Below are 17,980 nucleotides of genomic sequence, written 5' to 3'. Positions count from 1 at the left end.
AGACTGATGCTAATGTACAATATATATATATATATATATATATATGTAAAGCGCTGCGCAAATTGACGGCGCTATATAAGTACCTGAAATAAATAATATGTAGCATTTCCCCAAAGATTGTCTTTAATGGCTGACTTATCCCACCCCAAAGCTTTCGAGCTGATCCATTCCGTCCGCGTGATATTTGTCTTCTCATGAACTTTGCACAGATCATTTTTTTTCTTACATAAACCTGTCCTCAAGTGATATAAAAGCAAGCTACCAATTACATAAGATCTGGTTTATTGATAAGATATTGCTACTATGTGCTGGATCACATTACTATAAGCTGAATTGATTAGGTCAGATGGATATCTCTTCAGCTGGTGAATTTGTTGCTGCAGCACTCAATAACCATAACTGCAGGTATACTTTCAGTTGTGTTAGCATGTCAACCCTGGAGCAGTGGCTTAGCCATGACAGATTTGTATGAAATGGGGGCAGGGAGTTGGAGAGCTTTTCACTAACCAATCACTGCCTTCTTATTTTCCTTTAGGCTGGAACTTTCCAAAGCAGCCAATCAGTAACAGGATTACACGAGACGTCCTGACAGCAGAAAGTAAATAGTTGGGTTGTGAAAGCCTGCTGATAGTCTAGTGCTGGATCCTTGCTGCAGTTTACACTGCTAGTCAAAATACATTTCCTGCAACAGAAAATGACTGACCCGAACGAAGGCTATGTTGTGATTATTGGCAGGTAAATTGTTTTGTGTATACTTTGGCGAATCTTATAGTTTGATAATATTTTATAGTGAAGGTCTACATTGCATATAGGAAACATGAGCTGTGGCTTTATAGCTTTATATAACTGGATTTACAAGTGTCAGTATGCCTTGCAATTTGCATACCAAAAAGGACATGCTGGGGCTTGTGGTGCCATAACAGCAGGTCAAGAGTTGTGAACATGTGCCAATATTTTTGATCACTCCAACAAAGAAGGTAGCATGCCAGTAAATTGTGTAGTTTCAATTGCAGAAACATACTATGCTGAAAAAGTTCTGCTGTTCAGGAGAGAGAATTTTACAGATGGGGGAAATAGTTATTTTAACACAAGTAGCTGTTCAATTAAAGAAACATACACAGCACTTCAACGGTGAGATTTGTACATATGGACACCTGATATATCTAAATTTTAATGTTTGTTTAGGATGCCTTAAAAGGCCACCTACATTGTACAATACTTACCTTCAGCCCTGCACTGTGCTAAGCAGCCTTTGCTTGCCCATAGTCCATGCTGGGCCTAGGGTCCTCTGTGCATCTCTGCTGCTTGCACCATAGGTGAACAGTGGATCTTAGGATGCACAGCCGACCAGGACTGTTTACTAGCAAAAGCTGTGTGGCATCAAGCAGAGCGTTCATTGATGATCTCAAGACTGAGACTTGGATTATCTATTTTACAAAATTGAATCTGTCTTTTATTGTAGCACTATGTAATATTTATTTTTTTGTGGGGGAGCTCGCTCATCACAGCAACAATGCTAAAAAATAACTATAAAGTAACAAGTTTTCACAGCAACAGTGGTCCACCCTATTGTGTATACTGCTGATGAGGAATACTAAAGCAGATGTACCAACACACCTGCAAGTTCTGCTGTACCCCACAATCAGACCAAGTATGTAGCCATGTCACAGGAAAGTGACTATGCAGCACATCCAATCACTGGAAGTTGCTTGAAAGGATAGGAAAGTTCACTAAAAACATGGTAGTAAGCATTGCATTAAACAGCAGTTGTCACTGCAAAGTAGTGTTTACTGAGTTTTTTTGTTCTAGTTCTTTTTTGAGAGATCACTTGTTTGACATGTTTAACACTGCTTTTCTTCTGACAGAACAAGAACATTTAGAAGAGCTGTGCAAAGTGTACATGGGGCCTAAGTGATACAAGAACTGAAAGAGCCATGTACGGGACCATTTATGTGGAACATAAGATTGCCAGATTTGGAATGTTGAGGTCCTGTTCACATAAGGCCCCATGTACACGGGACACTTCTGAACGATGGAAACTGACTGCTGAAAAAACATCTGTTTAGCTGCGTTTGCATACCGCATTTATGCACGTTTTATAAACGTTTGCGTTTAGAAGCGTTTTTTTAAGATAACCTCAGGAGACCTTCCAAAATGCCAAAAAAGCACTGAAAAACGGTAAAAGATTAACTATTGCAGACATTTCGAGAGAAATAGAGAGAGCAGAAGCAGAGAGAGCAGTATTTGTTGAGATTAGCTGTCTTTTGTGGTGTTTGGATGTGTTCCAGCTCATTTCTGTGCAGAAATTATTGCAGCAGTGTCTAACATATTTTTTTTTTTTTCATGCAAAACCTCAAAGTATGGTGTACCAGGTCCATTTGAGTACCGGGAAAACACTTTACATGCATTTTTCTTGATGAAAAAAGGCTCTGGACATCATCTGGAAATGGAAGAGTTAAAAAAGAGATTTCAAACACAAACGCCTATAAACGCGGTTAGCCACGTTTCCAAGCATTTACAAGCGTTTTGCGTTTGAAACGCTGGTAAAAATTTGCTGAACGCAAGTTTTTTGCTTTCAAAAAATCAACTGTAAACTCAACTGCCTGTAAACGAACATATGTACATGGACACATAGGAAAACATTAGGGAGGGTTCACAGTTTATCAGCTGCAGTGTACATGAGCCCTAAGTAACAAAACTGTTTTGTTTTTTTTTTAGCTCAAATCAGTTTGGTTCCAAAGCACTTCTCATTTGAGAAATGCAGCATTTACAGAATTTGCTATTCCAGTCTTGGAAAATGTGTGCAGTTGCCGAAAATGGTTTCCACCTCCTCCAAAAAACAGGAAATAGAGATGACCCTGGATAACCCTCCAGCATGGTTACATTGGTTACATGTCTGATTGTGCTGAGAGTTGGAAATCCTCAGTTTTGTGTAGCTCAGCATGTTTCTGAATTTCTCAATATGGCAAATCAATTGCTTTGTACGCAATGTAAAAACTGTGTGTGTGTGTATTATGTGGCTGGACAGTAACATCCAATGAGAGTGTGAATTGTTTTGTTTTTTTTTTTTGTTTGTTTGATGTAGCAAGTCACTCAAAGCTGATTACTACACAGGTTTATTTAAATTGGAACTCCAGGCAATTAAAGTTATATTTTCCTCTGTTCAGCAGTATTAACTCAGGCAGAGAGAGGTCAGAAGTCAGGTCTTTAGTTCTTTCCACAGCGCAGCCAGTTGTGTCTTGCAAGCATTCTTATAGGTCAAGATAAAGAGGTATGACCTGTTCAGAGTGTTGCTGTGATCTGATTTTGCACTCACAGGCTGGGGTTTGCCCTGGTTGAAGCTGTATAAGTTAAGCGCTATGGTTTCTCCTGCCAACTTGTATGTCACTACTGAGTGCTGTTGTGGTGTGGGGGTCAGCAGGAGGAACCAATGTGCACTGCATGGTATGTAGGAAAGCAACACTTCTAGACATGTCAGTTTTTGAAGATACTTCAGCTGGGGATTACTCATCATCAGAGTAGTGTTCGGTGGCATGGGCAGCAGAAGAAGAGGTAAGTATTCCTTTGCATCTTTGCAGGTACAGACTTTTTAAAGAGTTTGTTTTAGTAAGAAAGAGAGTACTTGCAAAATGCACAATGGCATCTGTGCCATTACAGTCACTGGCACATTTGTGTGATTTGTCTATGATGACACAGATCTTACATGCATTTCATTTTGCCTAAAATTCCCAAGTGTGTATAGGCTTTAAAGGAGAAGTATGGTAAAAAGCAGCTTCAGCCCTACTTCTCCTGTGGGTCACAGGAGTACACTTACTTCTGCACTCCTGTCCAGGCTGCTCCTGACAGGCAGCTAGCTCAGCCTCTCGGTGCGCTGCTGAGAGCCTGACCCAGCCTTTCCCGCCCCCTCCACATTGCGGCGCTCCAGTGAGTGCTGGAGGGACAGAGCAGTGGAGCTGTGCCTGAACTGCATGAGTTAACTGCTTGTTTTGTCCAGGGGTGCACAGAAAAGCTATACTTACCTGATCTGTCAATTCCCCGGAAAACACCACTCTCCTACATCCATTGATGGACTGTTCATGCTGTCCTCACGCCCAGAGTCGATCCATAAGCGTGATGACTTCAGGAACGGTTGATGCACGAGACCACTTGTGTGCTAGGGGGGCAGAAGTTGCGGAGACTTGTGTTGCATTTGGAAGATCGGTGGATTAGGTAAGTAAATCTTTGCTCTGCAAACCCCCAAACAAAAATGAGCAATTAACCCATGCAGTGTGGGCACAGCATGGGGAAAAAAAAAATCTCAGAGTTCCTCTTTAAAGTACTGAAACCTGTGCATAAACTTAACCAGAAAGCCCTAACTTTCCAAATGTAGGTCAGCAATGCAGCCTTACTATTTCTATCATGAAAAGTTTACTTCAAGAAGTGCTCGCATACATTTGGAAACCTTTCTTACTGAACACTGTTACCAAACATTACTTTAAAGACACCTGGCTTGTAAAATTCCGCTAAATATTACATGCACTTGTCTATCCTATTTTGAATGTTTGTGCTGATCATTTATTTAGCAAATACCACTAGCCGCGCTATACCAACACATTGATTTATCAGGATGTAAAACACTGAGAAAAAAAAAGTTTTTAAGCTAACATATAACCATCTCTATTCAGAGTATGCTTGATAAACAATAATTGTATCCTGTTATTTTTTTCCTGCTACACGTCCAAGGAAAATGAACTTTAATGATGAATTAAGATGTAAACATACAATTTGTTCATTTTAAACCTTACACAAAGGTCCCTTATTATAAACTTAGTTTGCTATACTGTAGTACCTTAGAAGGTGTAGGAACTTGGAACTAAATACATCACTGAGTTAACCTTTACACATAAACTAAGTGAGGGCATCTTTTCCATCTTTTCGCTTATATTACTTTGCATAACTAAAACTGTCTAGATATTAAGACCTCCGTTCACCATTATATGGTAGAGGTTAAAAAGTAACACTGAACATTCAGTAACACATCTCACTGTCGTACAGTGACCTGAACGAAGTGTCACTTTTGTGTACTTCAAATAAATTTTGTTCCCCAAAAAAAAGGGGGAGCCATGTGACACACTGAAGCGAACATCACAGTGCCCGCTACCGCTGGCCCACCAGATCCAAAATGGAGCACTGCCAGCACACTAAACAACTGTGGTTTAGTGTATAGGGCATTGTGAACTAGCCCTAAGCCCCTGTTCACACCAATGTGACTTGTCGTGATTTGACAGTTCAGATCGCATGACAAATTTCACCAAATGATTAGCAATGGAACCATTCTAATCGGCGTGACTCCAACTTCGTTAGAGTTGCACCGATTTGAAAAGTAGTTCCTGCACTAGTTTTGGAGATTTCGGGTGCATGAAGTCACACAGATGTCTTACAAGTCGCACCTGAAGTCACATTGACATCCGACTTTTTAAATCGTGTGACTTCACTTGAAGTCATACAATTTCGAGAGTCGTATTCATTGTGAAGCCAGGCTTAAAGTAGCATGCAATGTGTATGGGTCAGGAGTAGACCATGGACCATTCTTTATACTGTAGGTGTGTCTTTACACTGATTACCTGTAAGTGGTCAAAACGTTATGGCTAAAGTAAATAACATTAATTATCTTGTTACAATGGTATCTGAAAGTGGGTGCACTATTTTAGGCAGCAAGTGAACGTGTTGTCCATGAAGTTGATGTGTTGAAAGCAGAAAAAAATGGACAAGTGTAAGGATTTGAGTGAGTCTGACAAGGTCCAAATTTTAATGGTTGGACAACTGGGTCAGAGCATCTCCAAAACTGCAGCTCTTGTTGGATGCTCCCGGTCTGCAGTGGTCAGGACCAACCAAAAGTGGTCTAAGGAAGGAAAATTGGTTAACTGGTGAAAGTCATCAAGGCTGGTCCGTATAGTCTGATCAAATAGAAGAGCTACTGGAACTCAAATTGCTGAAAAAGTTAATGCTGGTTCTGAGAGAAAAGTGACAAAATACACATTGCATTACAGTTTGTTGCATATGGGGCTGAGTAGCTGCAGACCAGTCAGGGTGCTCATGCTGACTATTGTCCACAGTCAAAATCACCTATAATGGGCCTAAGAGCACCAGTACTGGACCATGGAGCAAATGGAAGAACGTTGCTGGTCTGATGACTCTAAGAATGGTTTCAGAAACACAGCGAGTTCCAGCTGTTGACTTGGTCTCCAAATTCTCTAGGAGTCCAATCCAATTGAGCATCTGGTGGATGTGCCAGAAAAAATCTGATCCATAGAGGCCCCACCTCACAACTTAAAGGACTTAAAGGATCCGATATTGACGGTTTGGTGCCAGATACTACAGTATGCTTTCAAAAGTCTAGTGAAGTCAGTGGGGGTGATTTACTAATGGCAAATATACTGTGCACTGCAAGTGCAGTTGCTCTAGATCTAAGGGTAAGCTCTGAAATTAGGAAAAACTCTGCTGATTTCTATCGTCCAATCATGTGCAAGCAAAAATGCTGGTTTTTTTTTTTTGGTTTTTTTTTATTTTCCTTGCATGTGATTGGGTATTCTTTGCAAAGTGAAACCTCATTTACTAAGCTCTGAAGCAACTGCATTTGCAGTGCACAGTATATTTGCCTTTAGGAAATAAACCCCATGTCTTCACAGGTTATGGTGGGTGGTCATAATGTTATGGTTGGGGTGTGTGTGTGTGTGTGTGTGTGTGTGTACAGGTGAAACTCGAAAAATTAGAATATTGTCGAGTTTGCTGGCCAATCAAGCACAGTAATCACACGGTTAATGAACCAGGTTTTGGTGCTTTTGGCAGTCTAGGCAGGTACCAAGTCCTGCTGGAAAATGAAGTCTGCATCCCCATAAAGCTTGTCTGCGGAAGGAAGCATGAAGTGCTCCAAAATCTCCTGGTAGATGGCTGTGTTGACCCTGGACTTAATGAAGCACAGTGGACCAACACCAGCAGATGACATGGCTCCCCAAATCAACACAGACTGTGGAAACTTCACACTGGACTTCAAGCATCTTGCAGTGCATGCCTCTCCATTCTTCCTCTGTACTCTGGGTCCTTGGTTTATAAATGAGATGCAAAAGTTGCTGTCATCAGAAAAGAGGACTTTAGACCACTGAGCAACAGACCAGGTCTGTTTTTCTTTAGCCCAGGTAAGACGCTTCTGGCGTTTTCAGGAGCGGCTTGACAAAAGGAATACGACATTTGAAGCCCATGTCCAGGATCCATCTGTGTGTGGTGGCTCTTGATGCACTGACTCCAGCCTCAGTCCACTCCTTGTGAATGTCCCCAACACTTTTTTGAATGGCCTCTTCCTGACAATCCTCTCCAGGCTGCGGTCATCCCTGCTGCTTGTGCACTTTTTTCTTCCACACTTTTCCCTTCCACATAACTTTCTAATAATGTGATTTGATATAGCACTTTGGGAACATCCAACTTCTTTTGCAATTACATTTTGAGGCTTTCCCCACTTGTGCAGAAAACCATCATTGACACCCTCCATAACTGTCAGGTCAGCAGTCTTTCCCATGATTGTGATTCCTACTGAACCAGACTGAGAGACCATTTAAAGGCTCAGGAACCCTTTGCAGGTGTTATGGCTTAATTATCTGATTAGAGTGGGACACTTTGAGCCTAGAATATTGCACCTTTTCACAATATTCTAATTTTCTGGAATTGCAGATTTGGGGTTTTCATGAGCTGTAAGCCATAATCATCACAATTATGACAAATCACAGCTTGAACTATCTTGCTTTGCATGTAATGAGTCTATCTCATATATTCGTTTCACCTTTTAAGTTGCATTACTGAAATAAATGAACTTTTGCACGATATTCTAATTTTTTGAGTTTCACCTGTGTGTATATATGTGTGTGTGTGTGTGTGTGTGTGTATATGTGTGTGTGTGTGTGTGTGTGTGTGTATATGTATGTATATGTGTATGTGTGTGTATATATGTGTGTGTGTGTGTGTGTGTGTATATATGTGTATATATGTATATATATGTGTGTGTGTGTGTGTGTGTGTGTGTGTGTGTATGTGTATATATATATATATATATATATATATATATATATATATATTCACACACATACACTATATTGTCAAAAGTATTGGGACCCCCCTCCAAATCATTGGATTCAGGTGTTCCAATCACCTCCATGGGCACAGCTGTATAAAATCAAGCACCTAGACATGCAGACTGCTTCTGCAAACATTTGTGAAAGAATGGGTTGCTCTCCGGAGCTCAGTGAAGTCAAGTGTGGTACCGTGATAGATTGCCACCTAGGCAATAAGTTCATCTGTGAAATTTCCTTGCTACTAAATATTCCATGGTCAGCTGTTAGTGGTATTATAACAAAGTGGAAGCAACTGGGAACAGCAGCAACTTGGCCACGAAGTGGTAGGCCACATAAAATGACAGAGCGGGGTCAGCACATCCTGAAATGCACAGTGTCGCCATCTGTCTGCAGAGTCAATAGCTAAAGACCTCCAAAATTCATGTGGCGTTCAGATTAGCACAACAGTGCATAGAGAGCTTCATGGTTTCCATGGCCGAGCAGCTGCATCCAAGCCTTACATCACCAAGTGCAATGCAAAGTGTCGGATGCAGTGGTGTAAAGCATGCTGCCACTGGACTCCAGAGTACTGGAGACGTGTTCTCTGGAGTGATGAATCGCGCTTCTCTGTCTGGCAATCCAATGGACGTGTCTGGGTTTGGTGGTTACCAGGAGAATAGTACTTACCTGACTGCATTGTGCCAAGTGTAAAGTTTGGTGGAGGGGGGATTATGGTGTTGGGTTGTTGGGCTTGGCCCCTTCAGTGAAGGGAACTCTTAGGCCTAGTTCACACTAGCTTTGAAAGCAGGCATTGAGGGGTGTTTTTAACGCCTATGGAAATACTATGGGCAGCACACAGTGCTGTTCACTTTATCAAAACATGAAGCATTAGCGTAGCATTGCTTCAAAATTGAAGTCTCATGTTGAGTCAGGAGGAGTTTAAGCCTTTCAATGCCTCCCATTCAAGTCTATTGTGGTGCGGTTTTAATGCTTGTGGGCAGCACAGTGGCTAAGTGGTTAGCAATTCCGCCTGGCAGCACTAGGGTCGTTGGTTCAAATCCCATCCATGGCACCCCCTGCCTGGAGTTTGCATGTTCTCCCTGTGCCTGCGTGAGGTTTCTCCGGGTACTCCGGTTTCTTACCACACACCAAAGACGTGGTAAGTTAATTGGATCCTGTCTAAAACTGGCCCTAGTATGTGTATGTATGAATGTAAGTTAGGGATCTTAGATTGTATGCCCCTTGAGGGTTAGGGACTGATGTGAATGTACAATACATATGTAAAAATGCTGTGGAAATTGTTGGCGCTTTATAAGCATCTGAAATAAAATTGTAAAATGCCTCAAAACCACACATAGGGCATTTGGGGAGTGTTTTTAACGTTTGTAAAACGTCAATACTAAAGCTCATTAACGCCCATACTAAGAGTTAGAAATTTAGTTAAGCGTGAACAAGCCCTTAAGGCGTCAGCATACCAAGATATTTTGGACAATTTCATGCTCTCAACTTTGTGGGAACAGTTTGGGGATGGCCCCTTTTTGTTCCAACATGACTGCGCACCAGTGCACAAAGCAAGGTCCATAAAGACACGGATGAGCGAGTTTGGGGTGGAGGAACTTGACTGGCTTGATCAGTCCTGATCAAAACCCGATAGAACACCTTTGGGATGCATTAGAGCATAGACTACAAGCCAGGCCTTCTCGTCTGACATCAGTGCCTGACCTCACAAATGCGCTTCTGGAAGAATGGTAAAACATTCCCATAGACACACTCCTAAACCTTGTGGACAGCCTTCCCAGAGGAATTGAAATTGTTATAGCTGCAAAGGGTGGGCCAACTCAATATTGAACCCTACTGACTAAGACTGGGATGCCCAAGTTCATGTTGTATATAGGCAGGCGTCCCAATACTTTTGGCAGTATAGTGTACATTTATGCCCAACATACATATAGCCTTTTTAAGCATCTTTGTTCCACATCTTTCATATATTGGGCTTTAGTTCTTTCAATCTTGGGGGCTCAGCATTACATGTTGGCATTACAAAGTGTGGTTTGCATACAAATGCAGTCTGCTCAGGAGCGCCCACTCCTCCAGACTGACATCCACCCATCAACTCCTTTTTATACAGTATATTTACACAACTCCTAGTGGAGTACTGAGACAGGATTCTAATATTTTTAGGAATGTACAGCACTTTTCCAGATCCTTCCACCAACCATGAGCTGCCTGCATTGCATAGAGAATCATAGAGACTCAGGGATGAGATCACTGGGTCTAAAAATAAGGTATGTAATGAAATGCAAAGGTTTTAATTAAATATTGCTTTAGCATACTCCTAAGGGGAGAAAGGAGGAACCAAGGAAAGCAAATATAAACAGATTAAACTTTAGCTTTAATACTAAAGCTTGAGTTAAAACTAAATTGCATTAACTCAGAGAAACATCATCTATCAAACATTTGCCTCTTACTAGTGGATGTAATCCAGCAGCAAATATTATAACCTAAACTGCCTGGGATATATTAAGCCAGTCATAAGGTTATATGTGGTGAATAGTCTGCAGAGCCCTAACCATTTTTTTTTAAAAATTGGTTCTAAAGCAGTGGTCTCTAAACTGTAGCCCGGGGGCCAGATGCGGCCCTTTCCCTGTTTTTATCCAGCCCTTGGGACACCATTTTATCCACTGATAACAATGGAACAAAATTCTCCCCACTGACACCAATAATGGGGCACCATTCCTCCCACTGACACCAATAATGGGGCCCAATGATGGGTCACAATTCCTCCCAGTGACACCAATGATGGAGTGCTCTTCCTTCCTCTGACATCAAAGATGGGGCATTGCCTATTCCAACTGACATCAGGACCTTTTCTACTCCCAATAGCCAAAGTCTGAAGGACAGTAAACTGGCCCTTTCTGTAGAAAATTTGGAGACCCCTGTTCTAAAGGCTTCAGATATTTTACCTTAATGCATTCTATGCATTAGGGTAAAAACCTTCCAAGCCCCCTAAATACTTACATGGCTCCTCTTTCACTGCACTGTCTCTCTTTTTCCACATACAGAGGCAGCAGCGGGAGCCATTGGCTCCTACTGCTGTCAATCAACTCCTGTGAGTAGGAAGCGGAAGGCTGGGCCAAGCACAGATCCCTGCTTGGGAGCCCACATGTCTGCCCTCATAGCAAGCACTGGCTGTGGGAGCAGATGCAGAAGAGGAGGTTTGGGACGGCTCTGTGCTCTACCATTGCTCAGAGCAGGTAAGTATAACATGTTTGTTATTTTAATAAAAAATTGCCTTTTAATAACCCTTTAAGTTTAGTTAGAGGCAATAAAAACACTTCAGCACACTGAACATAATCCAATACCTTTAACTGGGTTTCTTGCTCTCTGTTGTGTATGTTCAGAAAAAATCTAGTGTTCCGTGCATTTGACAAGGTCATATTAACTCACCTCAACAGAGAATTTTTTTTCCTGTAAGTGTCTTATTCATATGGGAGGTCCCACTGCCTCCGCTGTTGAACAGAGATACTAGAAAACTAAAGGACCCTTTAGAGCTACCACATAGGGAATACAAGGAATAATGTAAAGATACCTTTACCTACTATTACGAAACTGAGATAAAGGCTACCATTGGTAAATTCCTTCTGAAAATGCTAGTTGCCTGGCTGCCTATTTTAATGCGACACTTCAAAATATTTGTGCTGTGGTGACTTGCAGTGTGAATGTGTCTGCACATACTGTACTTGTTGAGTTGCCAGTCTAAATCAATGGCACTGCAATGCAGCACAATGTCTTTTGTGTGTTGTGGTAATGTTTGTTTTGCCATATATTACTGCAGTGCAAAGGTTTAAAGGGAGCCCTGGAATATTCTCTATTTCAGCAGGTTTACTTTATTTCTGTTGAATATCTCAACTGAAAAAATGTTTACCCATGTTTGATTTTCTGTGAAGTTTTTGCCTGTAGCCTGAATAGGTGTCTGTTTTCAGCAGTGTTTTTTATTTTATGGTTTTTCTTCATGTTGTCATCAGAGCAGCAGTAAGCACCTTAAGTGACACGAAGACCTCATCTGCAGCCTTTCCTAGCAGAGCATATAGATGGATGGGTTAAAAGTGAGGGGCTGGGCAGGGACCCAGGGCTTTTGTAATTAGTCATTCTGCATTCTATACATGTTGCTGTGCATCTATATTTATAATAATGTGATAACTTAATACTCAATGTTATTTTTTTACCTTTCAGTGGTCTGATTGGCCGAAGCTGGGCCATGGTGTTTGCTAGTGGAGGCTTTCGAGTAAGACTGTACGATATTGAAAAAGAGCAAGTTACTGCTGCCCAGGAGGATATACGGCAAGTATCTTTACATTTTGGGTTATTGTGGCCAGGTCTAGTAGAAGCAGACAACATTGTCCTTAGTGAGGTGGCACCAGGGAGAGCCTGACAAATAAAAGGACTGCAAAGATAAATGCATGCTGTGCATGATGACAAATATATTCCTCAGGTTCATACTTTATTCTTTTATTGCAAAACAATATGGCCCCTTTACCACGAAGGGTCCGATCAGGTCTGCCTAGCAGTTTTTACGTGGACCTGATCGGACCCTTCGTGGTAAAGGACAGTCCATTAACCCCTTTGGACCAGGGGTGTAAACGGACTTGCTTCTGTTTACATCCGCCTACCTTCTGTCTGATCTGGTGTGCCAAAAAAAAATGTAGGATCAGTCTTCCTTCAGGTAGGCAGTTCGGATTGAAGGGCAATCGGAGTTCGCTTACTCCCAGCTGCCCATAGAGCAGAGCGGGCTCTGTCCAGCTGCTCTGCGTGTTCATTCACACACAGAGCCACGGCTCGGCCCTGCCCCACTCCCCCTCTCTTCTCTTTGCCTCACTGGCTTTGATTGACAGCCAATGGCTCTTGCTGCTATCTCAGCCAATGAGGAGGGAGAGTCCTTGGAGAGCTGAGGTTCACCTGCATATTGTTGGATCGCGATGAGGCTCAGTTAAGTATTAAGGGGGCTGGGGGGGCTGCTGCATACAGAAGGTGTGGTGTTTTTTTTTTTTTTTTTTTTATTGTATACATGAAAGTAAAACCTTTGAGCCTTGACAACCACTTTTATATCCAGTACCATCTCTTGTGTTGTTAGCGTGGGGAAAAGCTAGAACTTCTGTCAACTTTTTTTTTTTTTTTTTTTGCGGTGTCACCCAGAAGGTGAAATTCCACTTTAAGACTTCCTCCTCCCTCCTCTTTCCAAAATGGCATCTTTTTTTGGGAGGGAGGAGCGGGGACCTGACGGGTACCTGCTCCCACTTCCGCTCTGACCGCCTAGGTGATCAGAAGCAGAGGTTCTCCTAACCCCCACTGCAGTCTTCTGGGACTGCACTTTCCAAAAGACTGCAGGACCATTCACAATGCAGAGTGCAACTTCCGCATGCACAGTGGGCACCTGGCTGTGAAGCCGCAATCTGTTACAGAATGGTGCATGCAATTGAGATGCCAGCGCTGGGGACAGAAGACCGAGATAAGGCATGGGTTGGGTGAGCACATTGATAGGTAAGTGTCTGTCTGTTAGAAGTCAGCAGCTACAGTTTTTGTAGCTGCTGACTTTTATTAAATACAAAAATGGGTGGAGCTCCCCTTTAAAGAATTCTCTCCACTTCCTGTTCCAATAACTACTTGTGTAACTACTTGTGTAGATGACATCAATTTGACAGTTTGAAACCCTTCCAGAGTTCATCAAGACCATGCATATGACCTACAGTTGACCTACTTCAAGTGAATTTTGCATTCCCATAAATTTTCAGGGGATGCTAAAACCCTCTTGAAGCGAACAAGTGTCCATCCACATAACATCCACATAAACCCTTACACATGCTGGAAAGCATATGCATTAGTGTGCAAATAAATGCACTTTCCTAGGGCGAAAGATTGTCTATTAATGCATGGAAATGCACCAAAGTTCATGTTCTCTAAATTCTTTGGGTGATTATGTTTTGTATAGTGATAATGTTTTTTCAGTGAAAAAAAGTTATTTTGGGCGTACCTGTAAATTTCATATCTTTTGTGTCCCTGTAGAAGTGGGGTCCAGCAGTGCAGATCCATTTTTATTGCTCTGTGTTCCAAGATGATGTTTCGTAATTTGTCTTCCTTGGGTGACAATGTTCTTTGAACTGTGAGAGATTGTGAATTGTGACCATGAACACTCCTCCTCCTCAACCTGAGAGGCTGGCATCTATTTTATCACCCTCCATGGCTGTGGTAGAGGTTACTTCCCCATTGTCAAGGCTGGGTTGGAAATCCACCAAGCTAGGGAGTTCTTTGCTTGGCTGGATAGAAGCATAGGGGGGTCGGGAGGGCTCATATTTGTTTCATGCCAATAAGATGTCTTGGAGAGGCCTTGAATAGAATTGAGCGAATGGATCAGCCTCAGTGGAGCCCACCATGAGGCATAGAATTCTCATGGAGAATCACACAGAGCGATGTCTCTTTGACCTTTAAGGCTTGAGCTTGGGATCGGAGAGAGACCAGTTTGTTTCCTGGAAGAAATACTTTTGGTTCGCCTGTTTGTCTGGAATACTTGTGTCTCATTCAAGACCAAAGGGAAGTTTGGAGAGTGGATTTTTTGAACGTTGATTACCCAACCGAATGCCTGAAGTATCTGAATATTCCTGTGGACATTTGCAGATATTTCGAAGAGAGATGAGTTCTTTAGAACAGTGGTCTCCAAACTGCGGCCCGGGGGCCAGATGTGGCCCTTTGCTTTTTTCAGGCCCTTTGCTTCTTGAGAGATACCAAGCATTTTCTTGGAATTATGGAATCATTTCAATGGAAAGAAATCTGTATCTGGGTGACATGTGAAGTGACTAGCCTGTACTATTGTATTCTCCATGAATTGGGTCTAGATGCAGTTTTGTTTTAGTTGGACAGGTATGGCGGCTTTACATGTGCCCAGAAGGAATTTATTTTGGATCATCTGAGGTATCTCCTTTTTTACATAATTTTATCCAATTTGATGAGGAATACTATCGCCAGCATGTGGAACATCCATGGGCACCAGATCTTCTACCTATCTCACCAACCTGTACATGGGTTGGTGGGAGAGGGCTTACATCTATGGGGATAGGAACCCATTTCCACCTAAAATTATGCTCCTCCGTTTGTTATTTCAGATTCATTTTTGATGGATCTGATTTTTCATTGGCGTGCCTCATTGACTATCTAAAGCAGTGTTTCTCAACCTTTTTTCAGTCAAGGCACCCTTTAAAATTATGGACAGTCCTGAGGCACCCCATTCTAAAATGTGAAAAAACGATTCTAATATTTTTATATAATGCAGCAACATCTACACATGTAGGACACCCAACATTAGAGGTGATATATTGTTCCAGAGCAAATACACTTTTGCACACTGGTACTGAGTAGTATTCCAATGTTTCTCTTCTCCCTAAGTTTTTCTCCATTGCTGAGCTAATGTAATGCACTGATGGAGAGGGGCAGAGGAGGAATAAACTAGAATGCTGTGCAGGCAGCTGACATCCTCCTTATCAACTGATGATGTCATTGGCTGTTAGAACGCTGGCTGCTAAAAGGTCATAATGGTGCACAATGAAAACCTGTGGCTTTGTGTAACTAAAAGACAGGCTTGTTCCACCCACTGGCTTGTATACAAGTTTTGGGCAATTTTTAGACCTTTTTTTTTAGCCAAGGAACCCCTGAAGAAACCTCAAGTCACCCCAGGGTGCCTGGGTACCCTAGTTGAGGAAGGCTGATCTAAAGGATAACCAGCCTAATATAAAATTGAGTAGCCAAGCAGTGCCCCTTTTGGATGTGAAATTGACAAAGTGAAGGAAAAGTGAAAACCAGCTTGTTTAGGAAATCCTTATCGGGCAATACTGTATTTAGGGCAGATTCAGGGCATACTAGGCACACTATTAGGGGTATCCCGAGTCCGTCTGATCTGTTTGGATGAGACCGAATATTTACAAGAATCTGAGGCACTGTGTCATCACTTTGTCCAATGAGGATACTCCAAACCAGATCTAAACAGAGCCTTAGGCATTGTAGGAGACCCATTTAGAAAGAGAGAAAGAATAGACTATACCCCTATTCTCCACTCCATATAGTTTGGAGTTTTTGAATGTAAGTGATAAGTGAAAATAGTGAAGTGTTCTATTCCTATGCTCTACAAGGACAATCTGAATTCCTTTTTCAAAACTTCAACATATATAGAGCACTGTCACGACAAGCCCCATCTTTCAATATGTCCCCAAGTTCATTTTCTATATTTGGTTGCACTTTAAGGAAAATTTTAGATTAGGAGAGTGTCCTTGTTGACCTCAAATTGTAGAACATGACAAATTCTTATCCAAAATTAGCAATAAAGAATTCGACATTAAGTCATTAATTAATTGTAACACCATCAATGTTGTATTTATTATATGCGCAGAATGTGCTATACAATATGTAGTGCGAATGAGATGGTTGCAGGACCGGCTTTGGGACCACATATGACACCATAAGAAATCATGACACTAGCATAGCATGACATTTCAGTGACGTTCATGGATGAAACACTATAGCTATCCGTATTCAAGTGATGGTAAAAGTGGTGTGGTCTTTGTGCAAACGTAAGGTGTATTGGATGTTCCATTTATGTACTAGGATCCCGGAGGGCCTCAATTACGAATGGCACATCACACACTTCTATGAGTAGATATTCAGTAATGTAACATCTCACTTTCCCTGTCAGGGGTATACCACAGTTATATAATCTGCTGTACATGTCATGGAATTACTATATGAAAGAATTGTGACTCCCAACTAAAAAATATTAATATTGATGTCATCATGTGGGTGATACTCCTTACATGTATATTTCAATTACATGTGTTAAAACATATATTGATATTGAGGTTGAACATCTGTCTTTTCCTTAGGTAATGCAACCACCCCCCCCCCCCCCAACACTACACGTAATGGATGACTGACAGGTATAAGAATCCTTCTGTCTGTTTCTTCTAAGTGGCTATAGAGTTGGGAGTTCAAAACTGGGCTTATTTTAAATACTATACAGTAACCACACACACACACGTCCATAAATATTGGGACATCGACACAATTCTAACATTTTTGGCTCTATACACCACCACAATGAATTTGAAATGAAACGAACAAGATGTGCTTTAACTGCAGACTGTCCGCTTTAATTTTGAGGGTATTTACATCCAAATCAGGTGAACGGTGTAGGAATTACAACAGTTTTTGCATATGTGCCTCCCACTTGTTAAGGGACCAAAAGTAATTGGAGAATTGGCTTCTCAGCTGTTCCATGGTCAGGTGTGTGTTATTCCCTCATTATCCCAATTACAGTGAGCAGATAAGAGGTCCAGAGTTCATTTCAAGTGTGCTATTTGCATTTGGAATCTGTTGCTGTCAACTCTCAAGATGAGATCCAAAGAGCTGTCACTATCCGTGAAGCAAGCCATCATTAGGCTGAAAAAACAAAACAAACCCATCAGAGTGATAGTAAAAACATTAGGTGTGGCCAAAACAACTGTTTGGAACATTCTTAAAAAGAAGGAACGCATCGGTGACCTCAGCAACACCAAAACACCCGGAAGACCACGGAAAACAACTGTGGTGGATGACCGAAGAATTCTTTCCCTGGTGAAGAAAACACCCTTCACAACAGTTGGCCAGATCAAGAACACTCTCCAGGAGGCAGGTGTATGTGTGTCAAAGTCAACAATCAAGAGAAGACTTCACCAGAGTGAATACAGAGGGTTCACCACAAGATGGAAACCATTGGTGAGCCTCAAAAACAGGAAGGCCAGATTACAATTTGCCAAATGACATCTAAAAAAGCCTTCACAGTTCTGGAACAACATCCTATGGACAGATGAGACCAAGATCAA

The 17,980-nt window shown here is 41.7% G+C and overlaps 1 protein-coding gene across 4 annotated transcripts in view; it reads left to right on the top strand.

The window, feature by feature from the left end:
• CRYL1 (crystallin lambda 1) overlaps positions 1-17,980 on the top strand; it is a 245,028-nt gene that overhangs the window by 20,554 nt on the left and 206,494 nt on the right. For 3 of the 4 annotated variants that reach the window (XM_089685783.1, XM_089685781.1, XM_089685784.1), the window contains exons 2-3: positions 536-735; positions 12,315-12,422. In XM_089685783.1, the coding sequence (XP_089541909.1) occupies positions 695-735; positions 12,315-12,422 (149 nt within the window). In that variant the 5' untranslated portion in view covers positions 536-694. Of the gene's footprint in view, positions 1-535; positions 736-12,314; positions 12,427-17,980 lie in introns of all 4 variants that reach the window. The other variant, XM_089685785.1, reaches the window with a different exon arrangement.

The sequence above is a fragment of the Staurois parvus genome, unplaced genomic scaffold (assembly GCF_062004578.1).
Source record: "Staurois parvus isolate SC_StPar_1 unplaced genomic scaffold, SC_StPar_1.0 ptg000387l, whole genome shotgun sequence".
Classification (NCBI taxonomy): Eukaryota; Metazoa; Chordata; class Amphibia; order Anura; family Ranidae; genus Staurois; species Staurois parvus.
This window is presented reverse-complemented; position numbering and strand designations above follow the sequence as displayed.